Here is a 20,370-nt window from a genome sequence, read left to right on the forward strand (position 1 = left end):
TGCAGCACGCAAACAGGCCCTTCGGCCCACTTAGTCCACGCCGACCGCTGTGACAGGCCTGTCACTGTACTGTGTGTGTGTGGTATGGTCTGGATGAATCTATTGCAGTTGTAACATTGTGTGTGTGGGGAAAATAACTGCAGATGCTGGTTCAAACTGAAGGTAGACGATAAATGCTGGGGTAACTCAGCGGGTCAGGCAGGAATGGGTGAGCCATTCCTTCTCTCCTGAGATGCTGCCTGGCCCGCTGAGTTGCTCCAGCATTGTGTGTTGTCTACCTGCACTTGTAACATTGCTGGTCACTCGCACACAGCGCCAGAGAGCTGTGCTCCACCCTGCTGCCCAGAGGGACGATGCTGTTTCAGAGTCTGGAGGTGGCAGCATGGTGGTGCAGGTGGACAGGAGTCTGCTGCTCCTGCAGCTCTGTCCACTCAGGGCTGCTGGACCTTCAGGGGTTCGAGGCTGAAGGCCGCAGTGCCCCAGGCTGGGCTCACTGCGATGGACTCTACCCGCATCATGGCCAGTGTCAGCTCCTCGGCTTCATCCATTCCAGTCGGTGAGAAGTGGGAGCAGCCAGCCTTCCCCTGGGCTGGGGGTAAAGTGAGGTACAGGAGAGCATTGCGTGACCGGCAAAGAACCAAGGGTATCCTTGACCTAGTGACATGCCCGCCAGTGTGTGGCCAGTCTGTGACGGTTCTCAGCACTACCCTTAAGCTACTTTCCCTCGATCTGCTCTCTACTTCACCCTCGTTCACTCACTCCCGTCCCTCGGGCTGTTCTCCACTTTTCTTCTTTAATTCCAGGGCTGCTCGTTCTTCTCCGCTGCTTTCTCTCCACACTTTCTTTCTGGTTTCCTCTCCCATTCCCTCCTTCCACACATCCTCTCGCTCCCTCTCCCATTTCTCTTCACCCACTCTCTCGTTCCCTTTCCCTTTTCTCCACTCTCGTTCCTTCTAGTTATTTTCTCTCCTGTCTCGCAGGCCACTCTCTCATTCTATCTCTTTTCTCTCTTTCTCTTCCCTCTCTCCTCTTTTCATTCACTGTTGTTCTCTCGCAGTTTTCTCTTCATCCTCTCCGGTTTCCTCATCACTCCCTCTCGTTCCCTCGTTGTTCTCTCATCACCCTCTCTCCTTCCCTCACTATTCTCTCTTCCTGCACTCTTGTTGTTCTCTCTTGCTCCCTTGTTCGGGGGTACAGGAGGCAGACTCAATTGTATTAATTCCATTGTTTCGTCTGCAATTTTTCACATTCAATTGCAATTTTCAAAAGCAAGCTTATAGAAACATCTGAAAAGAATGTATTTGCAGGGATCCATGGTGACTTAGTTGTTTCGATTCAGAACTCTAAAGACAGAAGATTGTGATGGCAAGATATTATTCTGGCTGGAGGTCCGCGATCTGTGTTGGGTACTTTGTTGTTTGTGATATACATAAAAGCGGCCTGGACGTGAATGTAGATGGGTTGGTTAGTAAGTTTACAGACACCATATTTATTGGTGGAGTTGCAGTGAGGATAGCCTAGCGTACTGTCTGCAACTCCACCAGTGTCATCTGTAAACTTACGAACCAAACCATCTACATTTATACCCAAGCTACTACAGCAGTAGAGATCAGCTACAGAAACAGGCATCATAAAGTGGCAAATGGAGTTGAATCCTTTGGGAGGTCAAGTACAAGGGGAAAGTATAGTTAAACACAAGGCTCTTTACATTGTTGATGTGCAGAGGGATCTTGGAATCCAATGCCATTGCTCCCTGAAAGTGGCAACACAAGTAGATAATAACTACAGTTTGCATGCCTTTTCCTGACTTTTGTACTGAGTGCCCTGACTGATGCAGCTCTGCAAGATTTTGGTTAGAGGCCACATTTGGAGTGCAGTTCCGATTGCCCCATTACAGGGAGGATGTGGAGGCTTTTGAGAGGGTGCAGACGAAATTTACCATAATGCTGCCTGGATTAGATGGTATTAGTTACGATGAGAGGTTGGACAAACATGGTATTGTTTTCTCTGGAACATCAGATGTTAAAGGGAGACCTGATAAAACTATATCATAAAGATTTTAAAAGATCATGAGAACCATAGATGGATACAATTTTAAGATGTGCATGGCTGACGACATTCTACCGCTGCACCATAGAGAGCATCCTAACACATGGCATCCCTGTGTGGTATCTCAGCTGCACAGAGGCAGAGAGGAAAGCTCTTCAGCGGGTAGTCCATAGAGCTCAGACTATTGGAACACAGCTACCAGCCTTGGAGGGCATCTACAACACACGATGCCTCAGAAAAGCCACCAGCATCCACAAAGACTCTTCACACCCCTGCAACAGTCTGTTCGAACTCCTTCCATCGGGCAGACGATACAAGGCCTTCTACGCCCGCACCTCCAGACTCAGGAACAGCTTCATCCCCAGGGCCATAGCTGCCATGAACCGGTCCTGCTGAGCCAGATGGTCACATCGCACAGTGATCCGACACAGATCTACTTGCACTTTATTCTGTTTTAAAACTGTTACAATTTGTTTCGTTGGGTTGTTTAAATTAATAATTAATACGGACTAGCTAATTAAATGATTGCATCGTATGGGAGGCGCATTCCCAATCTCGTTGTACCCCTGTACAATGACAATAAAGATATATTGTATTGTATTGTAAAGTTTTACGCGAATATACAAACTGAGTGGTGAGTGCCTGTCGTGGTGGTGGAGGCCGATACAATATGGAATTTAAGAGGCTTTTAGATAGGCACATTGATGTGCAGGGAATAGAGGGATTTGGATCACATGCAGGGCAGAGATTTGTATAACTTGGCATCGCATGCAGCACAGACATGATGGACGAATGGGCCCGTTTCTATGCTGTAGTTCTTTCTACGTGTGCAAGAAATAAACTTGAGGTCAAAGTGGTTGGTAAGATCAAGCTAGATTTGTCAGTGTATATTTAGGAGATATGCCCCAGAGGATAACTGTGGAAGTAATTAATTTGTCGCATCCAAGCAACCTTTCAATTCCAATTGTTCAACCCTTGTTCGATTCCAATCAAAATGAAGCAAGGAAGGATATTAATTTTTCTTCCACAATAACACACAAGGTGCGAGGAAAGCTAGATCCTAAGTGACACCTGTAATAATGCAGAGGTAGATTAATGAAAAGAGACAGACAATAGCAATAAAAAGAGAACATTTATTTGAGATGGACAAGGCAGGCACAGTGACATGGGATATGCTCAAAGTAAATACGGAACAAGACAGGTTCAAAGCCCATTTCAATGCTTGGCAGGTCAAAATGTAATTGGAGTACAAACATGTACTGGACACAATTTTGGAGAAAATGTACTTGAATACGGGGCTGTAGCATGCAAGGGCACACACATGAATAGGTTGAGGAGATGGGAAGGGGCTCTGACAGATTTGAAAGATTGGGATAATACAAAACATTCTTGATATCAATTAACACAGTGGGCAGAAAGAAAGAGTGGGTAGGAATAGGATTAAGTGGATATCATTTAAAGATGAGTTTGGAGACAATCTGGAGAAAGTTGATAGGGGTTACAGGGAGTTTTGGAGGAAATTTGACCTGGGCTCAGGGGATGGGAGAAGGTGGTAATGCCAACTAAAGGATGGTCTTGACATTGATGGTTCTGACTCCTCATGCAATGTCCCCTCTTTCTTTAAAAGCTGCTAACACTCACCTCAAAACAAAACCTATACTGATGCTTATATTGGTATCTGTCCACCTATTCTCCTCGAATCTGCTTGCAGAACATAACAATGGTTCATCATTAGGACAGGAACATCATAGATTAGCAGCATTCCCCTGACTAATACCGTTTGACTTGACAATGGTAGAAGTCATGACATTGGCTTATAAATTAAGTTACCAGATCATTTTTCTTTCCCCTTGGGAAACGGACAACTTTGAATCACTGGGAAGAATAAAAAATGATCTTCTAGCCCTCATTAACCATTTAAAGCTTTGCTTCAAATGTTTATCCATTCACTTGCCACAGACACACCCAATTGAAGGAAAGAAATTGCCTCATGCGTTCACCGCCATGCATGACCTTGTTCAAATCCTTCTGGTTCTCTTTCATTGCCTCAGATGACTTAAATACATCTAGTTGATCAAGAAATGCTAGTTATAGCCAGGAAATTCTTTACCCAATCCTAATTACGATAGAAATGGAATCTTGCATCCAAATTACAACTTTTTAACTCAAATGATCCCATTCCAAATATTAAGGTGGTGCAGCGGTAGAGTTGCTGCCTTACAGCGCCAGAGACCCGGGTTCCATCCTGACTCCGAGTGCTGTCTGTACAGTGTTTATACATTCTCACCGTGTCCTGTGTGTTTTCTCAGATATCTTCGGGTTCCTCCAAGAACGTACAGGTTTGTAGGTTAATTGGCTTGGTATAAATGTAAATTGTTCCTAGTGTGTATAGGACTAGTGTTAGTGTGCGGAGATCACTGGCCGGTGCGGATTCAGTGGGCCGAAGGGCCTTTTTCCGCGCTGCATCAAACTAAACTAATTACTGGATAATCAGATAGGCTTTTGATATTAATAATGTAAACAATTAGTTCCAATATTTTAAGAGTTTATTTGCAAACATAAATAAAAACAACTTCAATTTGAATTCTTCCATTTAACTTGCTTACTTTGCCTGGTATTTTGAAAATAAAGAATCCAGCCAAAAATGATTTTTGCAAAGCAAATACAGAATAAGACAGGTTTAAAAAAGGAAAATGCTGTAGATACTGTGAAACAAGTGTTGCAAATAGTCAGGTCAGGCAACACCTAAGTGGAGCAAGAAACAGTGAACATTGCCCTTAAGCCATTGACCTGAAACATTACCTGTTGCGAAAGGGGCAGATACTTCTTAAACTAGGCTTTTCTACTTATTTTCTGCCCTTACAAGGTTTAAGGCATTTACCATTAAGGGATGATGGAGTAGGGACAGAAACAGGCAGATAACAGGGTAAACAAAGGTGTGGTTTTGAAGTGCAAGAGATTGCAGCTGCTGGAATCTGGACTAAAAGTGCAGACTAGTTGGGTCCAATGTCCTCTCTGCAAGGCAGAGCTTTGAACCCTAGTAATGCCCAAATTAAATTCCAGTCAAATCTTTTCCATTGCAACCAGCATCTTCAAACTGGATCCTTAAAATCTGAAACTACATCTAACATTAATTTTGCCTGGGAATCATTCCTCCTGTTGGTTTTCTGGGCAATTGGTCTGGAATATGACAAATATCCTCGACAAAAATGGAGTTGGAGGCTAGGATTTCAATTAGCACAGAAAATAAAATTCAGAGACTGGACCCCTCAAGTCATCTCCAACAGAGTATTGGAAGAAAAAATCAACCTTAGAAATTTACAGACCAGTTGCTGTTAAACTCCAAGGAGACACCAGCAACATTGCTATCAAAGTTAAACCAAACTTTATGATCTTTCTCAGGGAATAAATATCAAGCAAGAAATGGGTGAAGTCTAATAAATGTATATTTAGATCATCATACTCAATTTAATTAGCTCAACATTAGAAAGTGTCATAATCTGGAGTCACAAGCACAAATAGGACGATAGTATTAGACATTTAATTGTTTATTATAAATTCAAACCTATCAAGGAACCAAATGGAAGGACTCATTCAGTTATTCTAAAAAATGTCAAAAACATCAATAATGAGACAGAAAATATATAAGAGCATTGAATTTGCTCCAAACCAGGTATTGCGTGACATGTTCACAATGTAATTCAAACCAGAACAAAATTCCGCAATGCACAAAACTCCACATTTGGACTAATCCGATATAATGGAATTCTGTTCTGTATCCATTTCAGGCAACAGTCCTGTCCAAATGGTAACCAATTATTGAAGATATTAAAAGTTAGCACCATCTGTTGTTTATAGCACAAGTAACATTCACCAACACTTCCAACTGTGGCATGAACGATTAACGCTGTAATACATGCAAACAGCACTTACCTTGTTTTTTGATCAGTATCCAAGCAGATCACTACCTTTCCATTTTAAGTGTTAATAAGCAGCAGGTAGTAAGACATAGCCCCTCCCATCCAATGCTTAAAGCCAAAATCAGTTTGGATAGTTAGCTGTTCATGAAAGTTAACAACTCAGCCAATGGCCATTCTGACTAATGGCTAATTAATGGTAGATTAGCCAATGGCATTGCCCCGTGACTTATAAACACAACCTTCCCAAATGGGTGGAGCTTGGACAAATATTTAAATTATTGTTTATAGTTGAATTGCATGGTGAACTAAGAGAATTAGGGACGCGATGTACAATTAAAGCACACAAATATAATTGGAGCTGATCAAGCAACAGCTGTGCAGATACATTATAGCTCAATGTCAGAAAGCAGGACTAAGTCAGAACAGGGGTGTACTGCACATCTGTATTACAATCTGAAATAATCTATATTGAATGATGTGGACTTGATCAAACCAAGACGACACTGAAAGAAGGTGCTTCAGTTTTGAATGTTAAATATCAGGTATCACTGAAGTAGATTTGATCTGGCAAAGCACTTGGACAGTGCGCGTCGCGTGTATAACTGTCCATAATCAAAGAGAAAGTTACACCATCCAAATCTCACCACAACCACCAGCGAAGGTGTTCACATGCAATTAAAAGATTAGTGCTGCTTCTTCCACTAGACCCTCTTTGATCAAACACGGCCATAATTCCTTCAGAGAAGGCAAAATTCCCTTTCGAATAATGTTAAACGTTCAGCCGATTGACAATGGCTCTGATCGTCTAAATTGAAGCAAACCTGAAATCTTGCAGTTCGTAGACACAAAATGCTGGAGTAACTCAATGGGCTATCAGCTGCCTGACGGCTGAGTTACTCCAGCATTTTATGTCCATCTTCGGTGTAAACTTGCATCCGCAGTTCCTTCCTACACCTTAAGGTACTTCTCTGGTTTAGACTTGTGTTGCAGGTCAAGGGAGCTTGTCCCAAGCTCACTCTCCACTCCGATAATTTCCTCCAGCGTCTTCATTGCTGTCATCAGGCGACAGTGAGCCACCACAATCTGCCTTTTCAACTGCAAGTTAGGGAGAAATCAGTCAGAATTATGTGCAAAATACATATAGCATGCAAAGTACAAAGGGGAGTCCAGAACCAGGGGCCACAGTTTAAGAATAAGGGGTAGGCCATTTAGAATGGAGATGAGGAAAAACGTTTTCAGTCAGAGAGTTGTAAATCTGTGGAATTCTCTGCCTCAGAAGGCAGTGGAGGCCAATTCTCTGAATGCATTCAAGAGAGAGCTAGATAGAGCTCTTAAGGATAGCGGAGTCAGGGGGTATGAGGAGAAGGCAGGAACGGGGTACTGATTGAGAATGATCAGCCATGATCACATTGAATGGTGGTGCTGGCTCGAAGGGCCGAATGGCCTCCTGCTGCACCTATTGACTATTGTCTACCCGGCAGTCTCAGTCAATGGCTGGTGCCAAGCCAGGTGAAGAAAACTCACAGTTCTATAGATATCCCAAAAGCAATGCAGGATTAAAGAGAAAACCAATTCACAGCCAGCCAGCCCCAGCTCCACCCACCAGTCTTCCTTTCCCAAGATATAGGATAGGAGTTATTGAACTCAACATTACCTCTCCTATGTGCTGGGTTAAGCTCTGTGGTTCAAGTTTCAGGGATGAGGCTTCCACGACAGAATTGCTTTGCAACTTGTAGCTGAAAGGTAACATATGGATTGTTGAATTTGCAGATTTGTTTCTAAGAATATACGTTTCATTAAATGACCCCTAAGGTATCCCAAATCACTCCAACAATCATTCTGTTTGAAATATTTGGATTATTACATGGGTAGCTAAAATATGCATAGGATACAACGTCATAAGTCTTTCTCTTTCATTACTCTAGGATTTCTACAACCAGCCAAATCAGCTGTTAGGCCTTTACCTTTAAATATAATTTAATGCCTCACTCGGAAGAATGACACCCCAGCACTCAATATCATATTGAAATGTTAGAGTCTCAAATTGAATCTGGAACACACGAACTACAACACTAAACTAATTCTCAATCCTTAAAATTGGTCAACAAACATTTGAGACACAAATCCAATCTAAACTAGTTATACCGGTGACACATGGGACTGCAGAAGATGGAATTTTGAGCAAAGTGCTGGAGGATCTCAGTGGGTCAAGGTAGCATCTGTGGAGGAAATGGACAGATGGCCCTTCTTCATTGACAGAAGGGATAAAGCCAGAAAAAAAAAAAAACTGGCAAGTGATAGTTGATACAGATGAGGGGTTTATGATTGGGAGATAGGTGGTACACGTGACAAAGGCTGGAAGTGAAAAAGAGATAAGTAAAGAAGAGAAGGAGTGAAATGCGAAGCCAGAGGGAGGGATACAGATGGAAGGGGACAGAAGGAGGAGAAAGAGGGGGATAAAAGGGAAAGGGAGATGAGTGTACAGAGGAGGGGAAAAGATCAGGGTGAGTAAGCACCAATATCTACAGATCAAATGGCAACTCTCGCTAACCTCACATCCCCACCATCAATGTCCACAACTAAAAAAGAAGAACCAATAGGAAGGAATGGAAAATACGTAGACATCTGCTCAGCAAAAAGTGCTGGAGTCTGCTGAAAGCACCTTGACTGTTAAATAGCTCCAGTCTAATGAAGGATCACAGAGCAATATGTTACTTGGATTAGCGTCAACTACTTTTCATGGGAGAATATCCATTACCACATAAAGGGTATTGGATACAAGAGACACACAAATGCTGGAGTAACTCAGTGGGACAGGCAACATCTCTGGAGAGAAGGAATGGGTGACGTTTCGGGTCGAGACCCTTCTTCATACAAGAGTTTTCGAACTTATCTGAATACTTCTCTCAGATTTCCAAATTATTTTTTTGGAACCAGACTCCCACCAGTGGATAATATTCTCTCTAAACACTCAGCTTTCAAATTCCTTAAAAGAATGTCTCTAAAATTGGACATCGTGGTCATCTCTTAAATTTTCTATTTCCTTTCTTCTAAGGAATACAATTACATTATATCCAGTTTACCAAAAAAGTTTTCAATAGAACATAGAATGAAACGTCGATAACCAGAGATGCTACCCCAAGTCAAAGAAACAATAATACACTCCCTGACTTGTGCAATAGGCGACTTATGTAAACCTGCACTAGCATGAACAATTCTACACTCCATCCCGAGTGCAATCAAGGCAAATTATATTTTCAAGTTTACAGCCAGCAATGGCAGCAATCTTACCCAAGGGCCCCAACAGCGAGATAGAACTCAAGCCGACAACGCCTACACAAAAGGCCGCATGCCACAGAAAGTAACCATTACATAAGTTGGAGAGTGCCTGTATATTATGCAATGCACTGCTGTGAGACCACAAAATGATACTCAAATTGTTACATCCCAGAAACATTGCTGATGGCCTTGGTTACAGAACTCTTGCCGCCAATTTGGCTTTCAAACATTGAAGCAGCTTTGTTGTCTACTTGGTCTTTAGAAAAGTATTTGAAACGTTTGGTCATGGTAGGCTGATCCAGAAGATTAAGACAGATGGGATGCATGGTGACTTGGTGCATTTGGATTCAAAATAAATGATTTGTTTACAGAATAGAGAGGAGTGTTGGAGGCTGTCTCTCTGACTGAAGGTATGTGACCACTGGTATTCTGTACAGATCAGTGCTGGGATCTATGTTGCTTGCAATAATTCACTGCCTCAAGTAAGAATTTCATTGTTCCGTTTCAGGATATTTGACAATAAAACACTCTTGACATATCGTATTTATTTATACTATATACATGTATACACACACATACACATATATACACACCATATGCACACATACATATTATCACAAAATATACATAGAGAAATGGCAGATTGAATTTAATCCAGACAAGTGGGAGATGTCGCACTGTCAGAGATCTAGTGTAAGGGAAAGGCATACAACAACTGGCAGTACCATGAGGAGCAATGATGTACAAAGGGATCTTAGGGTACAAGTCCATAGCCCCCTGAAAGTGGAAATGCAAGGAGATAGGGTGGTAAAGTTGTTTGGCAGATAGCCTATATTAATCAGGATGTTGAGTGTAAACGTCAAAGCAGCCACAGCCAGACATAAAAACAGCTTTTTTCCCTGCGAGTGGTAGTTCTACTCAATAACCAAAAGTCTGTAGTCTCTTTTTGCTCTGGTTTATTTCACTCACATGTTTAAACTGTAATGTTGTATTCTTAATGTTTTATGATTTATTCTTAATTGTTTACTGTATGTTTGTGTTGTTACTTGCGAGCGGAGCACCAAGGCACATTCCTTGTATGTGTACATACTTGGCCAATAAACTTATTCATAACCTTGGTTAGGCCACATTTGGAGTATTGTGTGTAGTTTCGGTTACCACATTACAGGAAGGGTGTGGATTAGATATAAGGAGAGGTTAGACGGTTTCTTTGGAGCACCAGAGATTGAGGTAGACTTGATAACATTAAAAATTTGTGAGAACCATTGTTCGGATCAATTTATTGACTCCAAGTCTTTATCTCAACATGGAAATCTCAAATACTAGAGGATACAGTCGTAGCGTGACAGACGAAGGTTTAAAGGAAATCTGTGAGGCAAGTATTTTTAAATGTGGTAAGTGGTAAGTACCAGGGCAAGTACTCTCTAGTGGCAAGTACTCAATGGGGTAAGTACCAGGAACACACTGCCAAGAGAGTATTAGTAGTGGCAGATACAATGGTGACATTTAGAAGGCATTTGTACACGCACGTGAGCATTTAGGAAATGGAGGCATGTGGATCATTTGTAGACAGATATGATCAGTTTAATTTGGCTTCATGTTCGGCACAGACGTCATGGACTGAAGGGCCTGTTCCCGAGATTTATGTTCTAATAGAAAGAAAGGGTCATTGATGTGCACATATTGTTCAAAAATATGCATAGATCTCAAACAATGCTGCTGTTCGCTACTCACCAGTGCAACATATCCTTGTCCAAACAGTACAGTCCACGCAGGCAAGCCAGCACATCTGTTGTAGAGAAAGGAACAATGCCCACATTGGCTTTGCAGTAAGTGCAGTACAGGCACTTGTAAAGGCTACAAAGAAAGGACAATACATGGTAATGGAAAGTAAACTATCAAACATATTTCCGATTTTGTTGACATCACAATTGCAAAGTCTCATCCACTGCATTCCAACCACAGCCCATCAAACTTATACGTAATTTTATTTCAAATAAATCACTCAATTCTAACCATATGGACATTTCTGTACAGTAGTCAAGTCAAGTCAAGTCAAGTCAATTTATTTGTATAGCACATTTAAAAACAACCCACGTTGACCAAAGTGCTGTACAACTGATTAGGAAAATAGTTTGATAGGACTGCGGCTGCGGCTATCAAAGTAGTAGGACTGCGGCTATCAAAGGTAACATGGCATAACCAGTTAACCTTCAGTCTTATCTCCCTTGACAGCTATTAACTACATCCACCATCATCCGATAGTTGATCAAAGTTCATTAATCACAATTCAGACCTACTTAGAGCAGATAGTGCAGCAATCTCACAGAGCCCGAGACCTGGGTCGATCCTGACCTTGGGTACTACTTGTATGGAGTTTGCAACTTCTCCCTGCAACTTCTACTTGGGTTTCCTCCGGGTTCTCCAGTTTTCTCCCACACCCCAAAGACGTGCGGGGTTTTTAGGTTAATTGGCCTCTGGAAAATTGCCTCTGTCATGTAGGAAGTGGATGAGAATGCTGGGCAACAGAACTAGTGTGAACAGGTGAATGATGGCTGGTGTGGACTCGGTGAGCTGAAGGGCCTGTTTCCATTTTTAGTTTCAGTTTAGTTTATTGTCAAGTGTACAGTGAAAAGCTTTTGTTGCGTGCTAACCTGTCAGCAGAAAGACAATACATGGTTACAATCGATCCATTTACAGTATATAGATACATGATAAGGGAATAACGTTGAACGCAAGGTAAAGCCAGCAAAGTCCGATCAAGGATAGTCCAAAGGTCACCAATGAGGTAGATTGTAGTTCAACACTGCTCTCTGGTTGTGATAGGACGGTTCAGTTGCCTGATAACAGCTGGGATGAAACTGCCCCTGAATCTGGTGGTGTGCGTTTTGACACTTCTCTATCTTTTGCCTAAACTAACCTTGCAAGTTTTAACTGTTTTCCTTGACTGCTACATTTCACTTTGTGCCCTCCTCTCCACCTGGTACCCGAGTTTGACCAAATTGCATTGATTGTACATCTGGATTGTTTAGAGAAAATCAGTATTGCTGCTTGACTATTTATCTACCCTATAATTTCTATATTCGAATATTTCTATCACATCATCCTTCCTGACCCAGTTGAAATCCAGAATATCAGTGTGCCTTCACATTAACTCTTCAGCCTTCTCCTTGATGAATACTGATCGAAATATTCATTAGGGTCCAGCGCTTATCCCCTGGCTCCTTGCATAGATTCCCTCCCTGTTCCCTGAGAAGACCTGTTCCTTTCTCAGCTTGTTTCTAAAACTTGAAGCCCTCCCTCCTGCACCAGATCTTCTACCTAGCATTCATCTGTTCTATCCTCTCATTTCCATACTCACCAGCATATGTCACTTGGAGATTACAACCCTAGAGGTCCTGTTTTTCAATTTTCGACCCAATTTCCTAAATTCCCTTTGCCAGACCAGTCTCGTATTCCCCATATCATTGGTACCAATATAGACTACAAACTCTGCTGCTCACCCTCTCCTTTCAGAAACTCGGAGACATCATTCAGCTTGGCACAAGGGAGGCAACACACCATCCTGGAGTCTTGCAATTGGCCTCAAAAACACCTATCTATCCCCATGACTATCAAGTCTAGGCTGAAAATGTATTCCATTCCTTTCTTTTAGGTTTATTCGGCCTCCATAAATGTGTTTGTGTGATCTGTCTCAACTGTTCCATGTAAAAGCAAATTCCATTCATTCTTAAGTTAAACCATTTTCTTGAATTCCAATTAGGTTAATTTGTGGCAACAACCTCACCCTCAATGTCGGCAAGGAGCGAGTTATTGACTTCAGGAAACATGGTGGTGTACACATCACAGTCAGCATAAATAGTGCTGAAGTGGAGATGGTGGAGAGTTTCAAGTTCCAAGGCGCAAATATCACCAATAATTTGTCCTGGACCAACTACATGGAAACCATGGCCAAGAAAACACACAAACACCTCTACTTCCTCAGAAGAGTAAGACAGTTTGGCATTTCTCCAACCAACTTCTACAGATGCACCACAGAAACCACATTGGGATGCATCACAGTTCTGCCCAAGACCGCAAGAAATTGCAGAGATTTGTGGATGTAGCTCTGTTCATCACCCAAACCTATCCCCCCCTCCGCCCAAATCGACTCCATCTAAACTTCACCCTGCCTCAGGAAATAAGTCAATATAATCAAGGACCATTTACATCCCGGTCATTCCCTCTTCCCCACTCTCCTGCCTGGCAGAAGATGCAAAAACTTGAAAGCACGTACCACCAGATTCACTTATAGCTTCTTCTCCACTGTTATCAGATTATTGAATGGCACTCTTATAAGCTAACAGTGAAGTCCCGATCTCCCAACCTCCATTGCAACCCTTGAACTTATTTTATCTGCACCAGTTTTTCCGTAACTGTAAAGGTATAACACTGCTACACTATATTCTACACTCTGGTATTTATCGGTTTGCACAACTTATTGTACTTGTAAATGGCTTGTATGATTTGACTACATAGCACACAAAATAAACCTTTTCATGTTTCTCAGTACATGTGACAATAATACACCAATTGCAATAGTCACCTCTCAGCTCTCCAAGTTTGACCACACAGTTCTAGAATCATCTCTCTTTGCACCTTCTCCAACAGATTAACATACTTTTCTAATGTGGAGATAAAACGACAGCAAAATCAAATGTGATCTATCCAAGGTTTCTTTCCCCAAGGGTGGCCCAGCTGGTGGGGGTGATGCCTCACAGCGCCAGAGACCAGGGTTAGATCCTGACCTTGGGAGCTGTCCGTGTAGAATTTGCACGTTCATCTTCTGGCCATATGGGTTTCCTCCAGGTGCTCTGGTTTCCCCCCACATCCCAAAGATGTGCCAGTTTGTAAGTTAATAATTGGCCTCTGTAAATCGCCCCTAATGTGTAGTGAGTGGATCCAAAGGTGGGATAATATAGAACGAGTGTGAATGGGTGATCAATGATTGACGTGGACTCGGTGGGCTGAAGGGCCTGATTCCACGCTGCATCTCTGAATCGATCTAATATTTAACCAAACTTTTCCTCCTTTCAAATTCTCTCTCTTGGAAAGAAGTCCCATTGTAAGCTGGGAAATCCTCTGTTCCCTGCTCTTTCGCCTTAGCTCAGAAAATGATTGAAAATGATATTGGCTCCCTTTTATGTAAAATCCATGTAGACTCCTATAATTCCAATAAGGAATAAAACAGGTGAAATTTGAAAATAGGTTGACTCCGCTACTTGAGAACTATGGCGCAGAATTGGGAGCATCACCTCTGCGTGTCGTAAGCAGTCCTGAAAGTAACATTTTACAGCTCACACATTTACACTCACCATTCAGACAGCGGCCCTTCACATTCTATTAAAACAGTAGGATCCAGTTCCACATTCTCAGTCACCCCTGAAAGCAAGACAGCAGATATGAGACCTCCATTTATTTCCACGAGAAGACTTAAAAACATTTCAACTGCATCATAATCCTGAGATATTTGTGTGTTCACCTGTACTCAGGAATGGCTTTCTGGAATTCTGCCACAGTACTCAAGAAATAAGCTCCTGCAATGAGGCAGAGGTTATAATTTGCAGTGCACAAAGACTAAGTGCCTCATCCAAAGCTTAAATTTAGAGACCACCACAGTGGACAATGCCAATATTTAACCTCGCCATTATTTTCAGGTATCATGTCCTGATGAAGCATCAAGAGAAGGAAAAGTTTGCAATACACCAATATCACTCAATATAATTGGCATATGTGGATATGAAGATAGATATGGACTGCAGTGTTGTTTGTCATTCATACAGAATTGAAAGATTAGTCCATTCTGCCCCCATAACTGCTCATTCAAGTAGATTTTTGTTTCCCTCAGGTCAACTCTGTCATACTACCCCCCCCCCCCCCCCCCCCGCCTTGATTTCCTTAATACCTAAAAATCTATTCACATGCCTTGTATAGGCTTATGTGAACAAACCTTTACAGCTGTCTTTGGTGGGAAATTCCATAGATTCGAGGTGGATACATTTCTCCTCATCTGTCGCGAATAGCCAGCCCCTCATTTTGAGATTGTGATTGAGGTTCTGCTCAGCCCAGCTGGGGGACATCTCATCCTGCATCAATTACGTTAGCATTTGTTATGTTTCAATTAGATCACCTCTTGTTCTTCTAAACCTGCGCGTATTATCCAAGTCTACATCATCTTGTGTTATGCAACAAACCACCCTTACCAGTCGCAGGAATATTCAATGCTCTCAATCTATAAATCACATTTATGCACAGAAAATGCATAAAGAGAAAGATCAGGAATTAAATAAATGTCAATGTGGAACAACTATATTTCTTTATGAATTTCTGCACTAGTGTGTACACATTCTCTATATCCTTAAATCTCCCAGAAAGAAGTTGGTGACCACCTACTTTAAATGTTACCAATCACACAGTGTCACACAGTGGAGCAGCGGTAGAGTTGCTGCCTTACAGCGAATGCAGCGCCAGAGACCCGGGTTCGATCCCGACTACGGGTGCTGTCTGTACGGAGTTTGTACGTTCTCCCCATGACCCGTGTGGGTTTTCTCCGATATCTTCGATTTCCTCCCACACTCCAAAGACGTACAGGTTTGTAGGTTAATTGGCTTGGTAAATGTAAAAATTGTCCCTAGTGTGTGTAGGATAGCATTAGCGTGCGGGGATCGCTGGGCGGCGCAGACCCGGTGGGCCGAAAGGGCCCGTTTCCACGCTGTATCTCTAAACTAAACTAAACTAAACTAAATGTGTGGAAATGAAAGTGAAGCAGCAATATTTGAAAGCCAGATACCCATGGGCCTAGCAGTCACTCAACACCCACCCTAGATTAAGTCTGAGATCTACGTGCAAGATTGCACCATCCATAATTCGACACCCAAACCTTACTTAAACACATCAGCACATTGAGCATTGCGTTGGAACCACAGCATTGCAGAGAATCTCCCAGTACAGTGTGGCACTTCTTGCAATGGAATATCACACAATTGTTCAACTTCAGGCCTCCAATCACCATGTTATCCATCTGGAAAGGATACTACACGTCGAAAGATGGGGAGAATGATCAGAACAGTCATTTTAACAAGGATATGTAAATTGAATAATTTTTAAATGAGTATTCACAACTGAAACAGACATTTAGTACACAACATGAATGCAAAAGGCCAAATAACTGCTCCCTATGTTTAAAATATTGAATTCTATAAGCACAGTAAAGCTTATTTGTCCATTATATATCGGGACATGATACATAGGAAGCATCAAGTACACACAAAGCTTCCAATAAGATGAGATGACAGCTTGTTTTGACCAATTTGTCAACATTGCACATATCTCTTTCTAGTTTTAATAACATGACTTGGGATCGAGAAACAAGTGCTTAGAATCAGTCACACAGCATGGAAACAGGCTCTTCTGCCGAACTTGCCCATGTTGACCAAGATGCCCCATCCAGCAGAGTCCAATCTGCCCACATTTGGTCGGTATCAAACTTTTCCTATCCACATACCTGTCCAAATGTCTTTTAAATGTTGTTATAATACCTGCCTCAACTTCCTCCTCTGGCAGCTCATTCCATATATCCTACCATCCTGTGTGTGAAAAAGTTGCCCCTCAAGTTCCTATTAAAATCTTTCTCCTCTCACCTAAAACCCATGTCCTCTGGTTCTTGATTCCTTTATTCCGGTTAAAAGACCCAGTGCATTAAGCCTATCTATTTCTCTCATGAACTTATAAAACTATATTCTTCTTAAATAGAGGCACAACATTATCCACCCTCCAGTCTTCTAGCACCTCACCCATGTCTAATGATGATTAGTATTTATCCGCCAGGGTGCCTGCAATTTCTTTGTTAGCTTCCCACAGAACTGTACTAAATCTTCCCCTTTGCTCTTCTTTTATACTTGAGTTCGAATGGATTGTATCTATGTATGATATATCTCAGGTTTTTGGTGGATAGCATGCAAAACAAAGCTTTTCACTGTACTTTGGTACATGTGACAATAATAAACCTCAGCCACAGTGCTGTCTGATATATCTGATCAGGCCCAGGAGATTTATCAACCCTCGTGCATTTTCGGATATCCAGCATCACCTCGACTTCAGCAAGCCACTCGATAAGCCATCCACATGGTAGGCTGCTGGAAGGTTAGAGTGCATGGGATCTAGGGAGAACTAGCCGACTGGCTAGAAAATTGGCTTCGTGAAAGGAAGCAGATTATTTACTAGACTGGAGGCTTGTAACTAGTGGTGTGCCTCAGGGATCAGTGTTGGACCTACTGCTTTTGTGGTGGATATCAACAATTTTTTGAGAATGTAGAAGGCATGATTAGTAAGTTTACAGATGACACAAATATGGATGGTATTGTAGATAGCAAAGACGGTTATCAAAAATTGCAGCAGGATCTCATTCAGTTGGCCAGGTGGGCTGAGGAACAGTTAATAAATAGAGTTTCATGCAGAGAAGTGCAAGGTGTTGCATTTTAGGAAGTCAAACCAGGGCAGGATCTTTGCAGCTGTGGGGAGTGCAGGTACATGGCTGTGTAGGAAGGAACTGCAGATGCTGGTTTAAACCAAAGATAGACACAAAAAGCTGAATGTGTCAAACAGCATGTCTGGAGAAAAGGAATCGGTGACGTTTTGGGTCGAGACCCTTTTTCAGACTGAGAATCAGGGGAAAGGGAAACGAGGTACATCAATCCTTGAAAGTGGCGTTACAGGTAGATAAGGCAGTCCAGAAGGCACATTGGCCTTCATCAGTATTGTATTCAGTCTTGGTCACCCTGTCATAGGAAACACGTTGTTAAGCTGGAAAGGGGGCAGAGAAGATTTACGAGGGTGTTACCAGGACTCGAGGGCCTCAGGTGTAGGGAGAGGTTGAGCAAGCTAGGACTTTATTCCTTGGAGTGCAAGAGGATGAGGGGCCATCTTATAGAGCTGTACAAGATTATGAGGGGAATAAATGCGTATTTTACCCAGAACCATAGGACATAGGTTTAAGGTGACAGGGGAAAGATTTAATACCAAATTGAAGGGCAACTTTTTCCACACAAAGGATGGTGGGTGTATGGAACAAACTGCCAGAGGAGATAGGTGAGGCAGGTATTATCACAAAATTAAAAAAGACATTTGGACAAGTACATGGATAGGAAAGATTAATAAGATATGGGTCAAAAGCAGGCAGGATTGGTGTAAATGGGGCATCTTGGTTGGCGTGGCTGTTGGGCCGAAGGGCCTGTTTCCATGCTCTATAATACGGACTGTCCTCAAGCCATCTTCATTACCTGGCCCCAAATTCCCCAGACTTCATTCTTTCTCCACAGCAAAAACAGAGGAGACATACTTGAAAATGTTGCCCTCTTCTTACCTTGTTACCCTCTTCTCCTTAATATACATAAAATCTCTTTGGATTTTCCTTAATTATTATATGCATGAGCTATCCCCATCACCTTTTAGCTGAATTGGCAATGTGCACTGGAGCAGGATCAATGACATTCGTATTTGCCATAGCTTCACATTAATGCAAAAGCAGAAATAATAAATATACAATAAGCAATAGCTGCCTCTCAAACATTTGATGTGTGCATTGTTCAAAGAGGAAACCGGAGAACCTTGTACAAATATGTATTGGAAGCATGAAGAGATTGCATATGCTGGAATGTGGACCAAACTCACACTGTTAAGAGTGTAGGAAGGAACTGCAAATGCTAGTTAAAACTGAAGATGGACACAAAAAGCTGGAGTAACTCAGCATCTCTAGAGAAAAGGAATAAGTGACGTTACAGTTAGAGAGCCTTCTTCAACTGCTAGAGACCTGCGCCAGGATTATGCACTGATTTGGTTGGTACATGAGCATCAGGAAGGACGTGCTGATTGCATTACGTGCGCTGCATATATTACTTTGAATGTACATATATTGTAAAAATAGCATTGAATTAAGTAAATAAATAGGTAGATAGATAAGTAAATATATAACTATTGGTGCTGGAGGCACCAGATGACCCTCAAATCATAAATATACCTTCTGCAGACAGACACAAAATACTGGAGTAACTCAGCGGGACAGGCAGCAACTCTGGAGAAAAGGAATGGTGGACGCTTCGGGTCGAGAACCTTAATCAGGTCTGAAGAAGAGTCTCGACCCGAAACATCACCCGTCCCTTCTCTCCAGAGATGCTGCCTGTCCCGCTGAGTTACTTCAGCATTTTTTGTGTCCATCTTTGCCGGTGTAAATCAGCATCTGCAGTTCCTTCCTCCACATGTACTTTCAGGTGACTTTAGAAGGATGAGAGGGGATCTTATCGAAACATAAGATTATTAAGGGGTTGGACACGTTAGAGGCAGGAAACATGTTCCCAATGTTGGGGGAGTCCAGAACCAGGGGCCACAGTTTAAGAATAAGGGGTAGGCCATTTAGAACAGAGATGAGGAAAAACTTTTTCAGTCAGAGAGTTGTAAATCTGTGGAATTCTCTGCCTCAGAAGGCAGTGGAGGCCAATTCTCTGAATGCATTCAAGAGAGAGCTAGATAGAGCTCTTAATGATAGCGGAGTCAGGGGGTATGGGGAGAAGGCAGGAACGGGGTACTGATTGAGAATGATCAGCCATGATCACATTGAATGGCGGTGCGTACAGGCTCGAAGGGCCGAATGGCCTCCTCCTACACCTTATAGTCTATTCATATCTCATAGCGCCCACATTCGGCAGGTGAGCCTCCTGGCCCAGCCGCCCACACCTAACATTACCCCTTTTTTTAGATTGAGATCACCGGCTCGTTACTTACTCGGCGGCTCCGCCCGTCCGTCCCCCCGGCCGTTACTCGGCTCCCGCCCGCGCCATTCAAACACAGCTCACGTGACCCGCTGCCGGCTACGGCGCGATCATTGACTTGTCCAACTTTATCAAGTAACCCTTGCTCTCCCGATCTCTCCTCCTGCCCAGTTCTCCGATCAGTCTGACTGTCCCCGGTTACATTTTATCTGTTTGTTTTTGTTGACATAATCCAGCACTTTGTGCCCATCCTACACATGCAGTCCCCCCACCACCTGCCCGTGGTCTTGACAAAGATACTAGAGGAACAAGACAGACCA

At 42.5% G+C, this 20,370-nt stretch overlaps 1 protein-coding gene across 1 annotated transcript; it reads right to left on the reverse strand.

Moving 5' to 3' along the window:
* Nucleotides 1-5,616: 5,616 nt before the first annotated feature.
* oip5 (opa interacting protein 5) lies at nucleotides 5,617-20,083 on the reverse strand. The gene is made up of 6 exons (XM_078407055.1): nucleotides 20,064-20,083; nucleotides 16,173-16,320; nucleotides 14,603-14,669; nucleotides 10,983-11,105; nucleotides 7,624-7,705; nucleotides 5,617-7,064 (listed from the first exon to the last, which is right to left on the reverse strand). Exons 2-6 carry the CDS (start codon nucleotides 16,306-16,308, stop codon nucleotides 6,918-6,920), a joined length of 555 nt encoding a protein of 184 aa, XP_078263181.1. The 5' UTR covers nucleotides 16,309-16,320; nucleotides 20,064-20,083; the 3' UTR covers nucleotides 5,617-6,917.
* Between the last annotated feature and the right edge of the window lie 287 nt (nucleotides 20,084-20,370).

This window comes from Rhinoraja longicauda, chromosome 10 (assembly GCF_053455715.1).
Source record: "Rhinoraja longicauda isolate Sanriku21f chromosome 10, sRhiLon1.1, whole genome shotgun sequence".
NCBI classification, from domain to species: Eukaryota; Metazoa; Chordata; class Chondrichthyes; order Rajiformes; family Arhynchobatidae; genus Rhinoraja; species Rhinoraja longicauda.

Coding starts and splice junctions, on each gene's coding strand:
- oip5 (XM_078407055.1), bottom strand. CDS start 16,308: ATGGATAACATGGTGATTGGAGGCCTGAAGTTGAACAATTGTGTGATA. Junction 7,706..10,982: donor GACAAGGATATGTTGCACTG/GTGAGTAGCGAA, acceptor GTTACCTTTCAG/CTACAAGTTGCAAAGCAATT. Junction 7,065..7,623: donor TAACCCAGCACATAGGAGAG/GTAATGTTGAGT, acceptor CCTAACTTGCAG/TTGAAAAGGCAGATTGTGGT.